The sequence below is a fragment of the Anabas testudineus genome, chromosome 14 (genome assembly GCF_900324465.2).
Source record: "Anabas testudineus chromosome 14, fAnaTes1.2, whole genome shotgun sequence".
NCBI classification, from domain to species: Eukaryota; Metazoa; Chordata; class Actinopteri; order Anabantiformes; family Anabantidae; genus Anabas; species Anabas testudineus.
In genome coordinates, this window is record NC_046623.1 from 7,167,150 (window position 1) to 7,176,247 (window position 9,098).

The 9,098-nt window shown below is 38.5% G+C and overlaps 1 protein-coding gene across 1 annotated transcript; it reads left to right on the forward strand.

The window, feature by feature from the left end:
* The first annotated feature begins 657 nt into the window (after nucleotides 1–657).
* On the forward strand, nucleotides 658–8,608 carry radx (RPA1 related single stranded DNA binding protein). Its single transcript, XM_026371673.1, is given in 16 exon segments — nucleotides 658–1,735; nucleotides 2,461–2,603; nucleotides 2,713–2,905; nucleotides 3,090–3,198; nucleotides 3,383–3,483; nucleotides 3,602–3,721; nucleotides 3,818–3,913; nucleotides 4,001–4,128; nucleotides 4,130–4,169; nucleotides 4,546–4,703; nucleotides 4,786–4,937; nucleotides 5,087–5,134; nucleotides 5,208–5,326; nucleotides 5,421–5,657; nucleotides 6,231–6,413; nucleotides 6,519–8,608. Coding segments are annotated over 16 exon segments (2,559 nt in total). The 5' UTR covers nucleotides 658–1,140; the 3' UTR covers nucleotides 6,656–8,608.
* Nucleotides 8,609–9,098: the final 490 nt, after the last annotated feature.

Here is a 9,098-nt window from a genome sequence, read left to right on the forward strand (position 1 = left end):
TGTGAGCTGTGACATCATGTAGTGCATACTGTCACACATTTGGGCCAAATAAAAAATGTGAATACTCTGCATGTTTTGCTTTATTTGGTGCAAAGCTACTTAGTCAGTGTCACACAGGCCTTAAAGGTATCAGGATTCTTCCCAGAAATTCAAGTGTGGATAGTCTTAAACTGATCAACAAATAGCAAAGAGGTTAGACACAGAACTCAAAAAAAGATTATAGATACCCATCTAACACCATCAGTAAAGCACAGAGGTGGAAACGTAATGACTTGTGGATGATCTTTGGTAATGCGAGAGTGGGTTATACTGAAGAGGCATGCTATTCTCTCTGAGCAACAAATGACTCTGGAAAACTTCATTTTGCAGGCATTACAGCAATGAGGTGGGGGGAGTGGTGAGGGAGCAAGTAACTATGCTCAGGTCAGATACAAAAACCTATTAAGTGCCATAGTCAAACAGTAAAACAACTGTATGGGGGTGTTCAAAGGGCACGAGTCTAATCAGTGGTCTTAAGAACAGGATTGAGGATTAATTGAAATGCTGATAGAAATGCAACTAAATATGCCTGCTGCTGTTAAAAACAAAACAAAACAATAACACCAAAGAAGAAGATCGACCTCGTCGTCGCCTTAATGACGTCAGGCCAAACGGACCACTGTCAGCTGGGCGCGGAATTTAAAAATAGAAATTACAGCGTATAATAGGTGTCTCGTTTTCGGGTCAGACCAAAGTATAGGGCATTGTAGCATTACACATATAAATTAGGTTTATATATTAATCGACTTTCTCTCTCATTTTACACGTAATGTCGTTCAAGACAAAAAGTGACGCCATCAAACAGCACCCCGGGTTGTTTGTACTGTTAGCCAGCGGTAACGGTAATGTTGCAATAACATTACCATTCTCTGAAAATGCCTAAATATTAAGTGAACGGCGATGTATAATTGTCGCTCTTACATTAAACAGAAACCAAGTAAGTTTAAAGTCGTGTAGGACATGCTAACGTTAGCCAGTACTAGCTGGAAGAAGTTAGTTGTTTAGCCAACAAGCTAACATGAGAGAACGTTAGTTTCTTGTCAGCAGCTACACAATGGCTAACCTTATCTAAAAAGTAGATCAGAGACATTACTGTCCACAATGGAGGACAACTCGTCTTGTTCCTCGATGGTGACTGGACTTTCTCAAGCATCATTTCTACAGGGGACGCTGGAGAGGTTATCCTCTACACATTGTCTGATATTGAAAGCCGAGGAGGTGGCTCCCGTCGCTGTCATTGCACTTCAGAGGTATTTGTCTGAGCAAACTGAGGAGCAGCAGCAGCAGCTCGACAGCTACAGATACGATGTGACGGTCACCGACGGAGTCTGGAGAGCTAAATGTTTTCTTCACCCTAGTTTAAATCACCTAGTGCACACAAACACCCTAAGGACTGGAACTGACTTCCGCATCACTCAGTGTTGTTTTGTTTACAACGAGAGGAGATTGGGACATGGTTATATTTGCATTGAAAAGCTCAGATGTTGTGCAGGGAGGTCGGCTGTCTTGATCCATATAAGCGATGTAAGTTCACTGCCTGTGCTGACCAAGCATGGCATGGAGAGGAGCGTGGTGTTGCAAAGTGATGTCCCCCTTCATGTGAGTCGCAAACACTATTTGTCTCTGTGGAACAACGATGACCCGGAGGGAGACGTCTGGACATCAGGTTCTCCCTCATCCGACACAGTGCTGGACGGTGAGATGATGTCACACACTCATAGTGAAAAGAGTATTTACATCGACGAGATGCAGATTTCTGTTTGGATTCCCAGTCATAATGCTGTGCAAAACCAATAAATTAAATATTAACACAATAGAATTGCCTTCTATAATGGTATTTAAGGCCCTGTCCTGGTCAAAATTTCCCTGTCAATATGAATTATGTGCTTTATCATACTGTCCATGATAATACTGGTATAAATTTATACGTAATAAAAAATGATGTATGACTCATTTGTGTTCCCTAGCACACAGAGAAACAACACAAATGTAATGTTTAGAGCAAGAGCAGCATGTCAGAAAGGTTGAATGAGGGAAAGATCCTTATGGAGCTATGCTACCTCATTTTAAATTCCAAGTAAATTCAAGTGTCTTTTTACTTTACTTTTGCTCACATTTAAAGCTCCGTCAGCTTGTAGTAGGTTGGTATCCACCATTTTACAAGAACAAAAGCTATAATACAATGTTTTAGATTTTAAAACCAGTATAACATACATATCTTCCACATGGCTAGCACAATTTCCAGGCGAAACTCTATGTGGTAGGAAAGTATACTCAGCTGAAGCTGTTTCACTGTCCATTCATCTGAATCTCTTACTCATTTCCAAATTTTATTCTCCATGACATAATTGAATTGGCTATGGCTGCCAAATTGCAATGAAAATCCTGATAATGTGTTGTCTGCAATGTTCTTTTCAACAGTGTCCAAGATCACTCTTCTTTGTAGTCTGGAGTCATCTTTTAGAAACACAAGGAAGCCACTCCCTCTCCTAGTGAAGATAATACATAAATCCAGGTTGAGGTATTATGGGAAGTTTGGACTCAAGATTGATTATCCCTACCAGGTGAATCACTCAGAATTTTGAGTCTCCGTAACAAGATATTCACAGGATGTTAATGTTACAACAAAATATAGTTGGCTTGTGTTTCACGTCCTGCTCTTCCATATTTCAGGCATACTTTGAAGTTGCTGACCAGAGTGGCATTATGTCCCTTGTGCTTTGGAACGAACTTTGTCCAGAGTTTTACGAGAGACTCCATGTAGGTACAGTTTTGTACCTCCAGAATTACACCATAAAGCAGAGTTACTCAAACCGATCACGCCCGCAAATGGACCATCACAGAATGAAGACTTTTAACTCTGTGGGTATGTACATAAATAATGATGGCACTTTTAGTTTAGTGTCATTGTTGTGTGACTTGCAAACTTTCTATATATGTAAAATAATGTCTTTGTTGTATCACAGAGACTAAATACTAAAATTAAAATTCAGACAATCAACAATCAAGTAAACACTTACCATGTTCTGGTTTTTCTGTATTTTTCCAAGAAATCTGCCTGAACCCTCGCAACCCAACTTCAGTCATCACTGTGGTCTCGCCAAAAAGTGTGCTGCCTCAGTGGGGATTGCCTGAGGTTTCCTACCAGTTCACCACCAGGTAATAAATTGGCATTGCTGTAATAGTCTTTTATCGTGCTTAAAATGTATTATATATTTGTGCTGTATTTTTGTTTATGCAATTATGAAAGGTGTTCTGTTTAATGTTTATTCTGTTATAACACTCGCTGGGTCATCTGTCATTATGATTTCAGTTTTGTTTGATTCATTTATATTTCTTACAGGTCAGAGTTGGAAAAATTAACTAACAATTGTGCATGTGACATAATTGGTTTGGTAACATTTGTTGGTCGTGTTGAAAGAGTCAAGAGTAAAGCAAGCAAAGGTAAGAAGTGTTCATATCCATTTTATTCTCAACTATTTATAAAAACAGACGGAAAACTGCAGAATTTACTTTTTGATTTTAATTCAGTTTTTGGTGATTGACCACATTCATCTTTTAGGTCCAGAAAGATACTGGACGTACCGCTGGATTCATGCAGTGGATGGAACATCTAACCATCCCTTTATTTTAGAGATTTTTTCCTCATCTCAACCAGAAATCTTCACTCATATATGTCCAAGTATGCCAGCTGTATCAGCTCAAATCTTACACAGTAGCTCTGCTGTTATTCATGAGAGCATTTTCACTTTGTTGTTTTCACTTTTGTCTTCCTCAGTGACCTACTTGGTTTGCACTCAAATGAGGGTTTGTCAAGTGGAGGGTTCATTGCCCTACCTCACAAGCAGCTGTGAAACAGAGATGTTCATCACAGGTCGGCACAATAAATAATCTTCATGTCTTGCGTACATTAATTCTCACTACGGTTGGAGCTGAATTGTATATTATGTGTCTCTAACAGGCTACCACAAAGGCCAGCCATATGTGAGTGACCCCAAAGTGAAGAGTTTCATCCAGTGGACCAAGACTCTGAAGGACAATGTTGTCCTCCAGAAGACTGCTGTTGGTGGCTATTATTGCTATCCTCGCCCCCCCCCAGATATTTACACAGTCAATGGCAGATTCCTCAGGTGAGGGGATAACACAGAGAATCCCTGAGGTGCAAGTTTACAGAACCTTGACATACCCTGTTCTTATGTTGTTGGTTTCAGTGTACTACTGTTTCATTTTAGAATGTTTTTATTTCCCCCAACTTTTACTGTTGTGATTTTAAGGTACGAAACAATTTACCCTATTGCAGAACTGGAGCATGTTGAGATGCTCTCGTTTTTCCTGTCAAATCAAATCTGGGTCAGCATTCACCTGCAGCTCAGCCACAAGATACAAATTAGTATGGTGTATTAGAATTTTTAAAAGCTAGAGGACAGTACAGCTGTCAAAATCATCCCTCAGTAAAGGTGATTTGGTTTATTTGATCAGGTTTTTAATGTTTTACTTCATTTTCAGCACAAGTTCCTCTGGTTGCTGCAGCTGACTTGAAGAGGGAATTGGAGACCCTACAATATAGAGAACATAAAAAACTGGCAATTCAAGGGCAGATTACTGCATTGCGGTACATGAGAGTCCCAAAGACCACAGATTCACAAGGAGGAGTAGAGAAAGAGGTAAAAAAGCAAACATTTGTAGCGTCTCTCCCAGAGTTGTGAGTATTAAAGCTGTAAAATAAATCAGCTGTCCTTTCTGCAGATGCCAGATGTTTCAACTGATATGTGTGAACAAGCTGTTCCAGACGCACACAGTCATCATTCAACAGCTGAGCACATGTTAGGGGAGAGTTTAACATCTCACTCCATAGAAAAAGTCTCAGCAAATCAAAGGAAAAGAAGAATTCTGACAAGGTATCAATTGACCGATTTGTTATTGTCATTAATTGGCTGGCAGGAGGACATTATATCAAGCAAAGTTTAAAGAAGAAAGTCCAGCTGCCATGTTTAAAGCCTATATTTAATTAATTAACAGAAATCTAACATGTTGATTTGTTTTACAGAAAAGCCACGCAGTCCAGCTTGAATCGTGTTACTGTGCCAGCAAAAAGGTAGTAAAGAATCAGCTGGTGTACATCAGTAAACCATTTCAGTTATTCTGAGCATATGTGTCTGCTCCTGCAGGAGAGCTGGACATGTACACACAGAGCAAGAGCAAGAGCAGGCAGAAAAAGAAAGTGACTCTGAGTCAGAGGATGTTCAGGATGTGGAATATAACATACAACTGACAAATCCAAATCAAGGTAAATGACTGGAGCTGCATGTGATTTGATACACTGTTAAACCTTCTAAAATCAGCTGCCTTTTTGATGCTTACTCAATGTTTGTTTCTACCAGAGTCTGATGTTTTATGCTGGGAAAGCAGCAACTGGCTGAAGCAAAGACAGGAAGTGTCCGAACATTTGTGTCAAGGCAGTCTGTATCAGGACAGTGTCTCTAGGAGGTTTACATTTGATGAGAAGAACATCCTCCTGCAGTCATGTAACCTTCAACCATCACATTGGACGCCAGAGCAAAGCACGGACACCATCCCACCTGTGGTTTGTCCAGGATATTACCAAGTTACAATATTAGGTAAAGTACGAATGAGTAAAATCTGTGCTAAGACAGTCTCAGTGAAAATTGTGTTTTTCTTTGTTCCGGGCATTTCTGTCTGAACATTTTGTCTCAGTGCTCAGAGCCAGAACATCATCTTGTTGCCCACAGATTGTTATTCAAATATTATAGAGAGGATGTAGGCAGCAGGTTTGTCTTTCTTACGAATAGGTGTGTCAACTGGACAAAAATTGCTGTCTTATTCATTTAGTCCTAAAAACCTGGAACTGACCATTTATGTTTTTATTATATTACCCTTACGTCATCACTGAGTCACTTGCACAGTCAGAGGTCTGAGTCACATTTAGAACTGTGTATTATTGAGGTGGACACTTTTTTTTTTTTTACATTCCTTCTTTACTACATTCAACATCACGTTGACTTCAAAAAGCAGGCTTTAGTCTCATAATTAGCCTGCCTTCAGTTAGGGCATCTTATGATGAAAATGTTCTAATACTTCAAATTTACCAGTTATTTTATTGTTGGCATTAAACAGTGATGATGACCATTAAAATCTGTTTTCCAATCATTTTTTTTTTATCTCCCTGACAGGCATAAACAAGCAGATAGCCGTTGATGCTGCATATTTTCCTGTTGTGAGCGCCGATGAACCAAGGGCAGTGGGTCTTCCTATGGAGGCGCATGGCAACACAATGCTGTCCTGCCTTTCGTCTGGCTTCCTCTGTCCTCTAAGTGACGCAGCCAGCCACAGTGATGCAAGTCTGCCTGAGCCAGGTAGCAACCAAGTCAGGAAGCGGTGTAGTTATAACGCATCCATAACATCATATTAAGGAGCAGTGTGACAGGTGGTGCTTATAATGTCGGTGTTTTGTCTTGCAGAAGAGATCTTAGCAACTGCCAGTGAGCTGGAGGATACACATGTCGTGTGTGTCTTGGACCTTTGTCATCTGGGTGGAGATGATGTAGAAGTCGTGATGACCAAGTTGTATAGGGTGACAGAGAGTTCTCTTGACTAAGAGATAGAGAAGAGCAACAGTTCACTCCTGTTACCTTGTAAATATTGTGAGTGCGCATTAATCATGTATCTTGATTTTATTTTTGATAGTAAAAAAAAGGAAACTTCATTTGATCTACATTTGTTGTAGGCCAAATGTCCATTTGATACTTGTAAAGTCATGTACAATAAATCTAGCATAATTTAAATTGTGGTATAATTTTTGATAAGAAAAAGATGTTTTGTTTCACTATTAAATCAGTAAAATACATAAAATGCTATTACCATCATTATACAGTGGTACATTTGCTGTGTAAAAATATGAAACAATTTATATCTATATTCTCTAAGTCTTAAAAATAATATTTAAGCACTGACGTCAGACCTTTTTCCTCCATGTCCTTTTCATATCACTCACATTAGCCTGTGTGTTTTTTTTTTCTTCCATTAATAACCCACAGCTGAGAAAGAGTAGTGTACATGAGTAATATTCTGAGTAACATATGTTTAAAAATATTTATTTTCAAATATTTCACAATATCCAGGTTGATTTATAAATAATTCAGTATAATATAGTTAATATCAAGATATTTTAGAATGTAAACGTAATTTGTTAATTTCTTTTAAAACAATATGAACAATATTTTTAAAGCTTATTTTGATGGTAAATACAGAAAAAAATAACAAGCCATACAAGTGACTGTGCAACACCAACTTGAACACAAAAGCTTTACCTCCTCTAATAAGACACTTCAATATCTGTTACAAAATTACTTTAATTTTAAAATCATGTAACATACATATGTAATCTATGTATAAAATAAACAACTATATCATCTAAACCTTTTCTTTTTTACTTTATACAACATTTTCAGTTTGTTTCTGCACAGAAACTTGCAGAAAGGGCTGTGTGCCAGGTTTGTTCTGTTCAGGTCCTGGTGAATGTTACACAGAAAGCATCGACATAACACCTCGCACATACGGTGTCAATCAATGTTTTACAAATCAGAAAAAAAAAGTACAAGTAGAATTTGATTAAACACGTACTTTCAAGAACACTGACACTCAATGAAAACCCCATGAAGAAGAAAAGCATTCTGAAAACAAACGAACCAAACTGAGAAGTGGATTATTTACAATAACATTGAAGCAGTGCAAATCATCTTTCAATCGACACGTCTCATGGAGAATCAATGATGATTAGTGAAATTATTTAGGGCTTAAACCTCACAACACACGACCTGTGACATGATTCACTCACAGTGCAGCATGATGAGCAGAACTACCCTCAACTGCCTTTGCGAGGCAAATAATATGAGTTTGTACAAAGACGTGGAGCGAAATCTCCTCCAAATTACACGTTTAGATGGGAAACAGACACGAGGAGGAACTTCACTAATGATTCACTGCAGAAGTCAGAATTTTCCAAAAAATGCTTTTAGATTATTTCAGTAGCTGAAATAAGCTGATTAATGAAGCAACAGAAATATGGTTCTCTATGGCACCTCTGAGTTGCTGGCTGAACTGTAGTCGCTGAGATGCATAAAGGGAGACTGAGACTTCCTTCAGCTGTCAACAAAACACTAATAGTTGGATGATGATGTACAATTGCACTTTCTTAAAAACCAAAGCTCATTAAACTGACAGAAAAAAACGTTAATGACTTCAGTTGGTTTTGGCTAAATTACCTCTTAAAGACTGAGCTGTCATCACTTATGGTGAACACACGGCAGATGTGACCTGAAAGCATCTCTGATATTTAGCTTGATAGAAACCTGTGGACTCATCGTGGTGAACAAACGGCCTGTTATACTTCACAGCGTGTGGCGTTTTTTTTGTTTTTGTTTGTGTGTGTGTGTCACGTTTGGGGAAAAACTAACGCTCTTCTCATGCAGACAAAGTCCCGTGTAATCTCTGTAACCGTGGTCTTCGGTGGACACATCTCGTATCTTTAAAAAAAAAAAAAAAAAAAAAAGATACTGCTGATATCAGCGGCTGAAGGAATGTTAGGATGTTTTCGTTAAAAAAATACTTCCATATAATTTACATGTTACAATTGCTTATTATACACCTCTATATACACTGTACATCTGAAACATTTATAACAGTATAAATTAACATTCTTCTTTTTCAAATTGACATTGCACATAGGAAAGTGTAAAACGGCACTCAACAACATGCTGAAAGTTCTGACAGTTAAGTGTTGTCGTCCAATATGACCAGCACCAGTCTCCGAAGGGACCATGAAATATCCAAGTTGAATGCGTACAGCTGAAAGTGACAGAGTCCTCACTGTCATATTGGGAATTAAAAACATTTCCTTTTTAATTTACTGTGTGGTACAAGTTCCACCGTGAGGATTTCAGAGAGCACGGGGGGTGGGGCTGGCTCTGGATGTGACTTTTCACATATTAGGATAAAAACAAACCCGATGACTGGCCAGACTAAACAGAGTCAGAATGTTT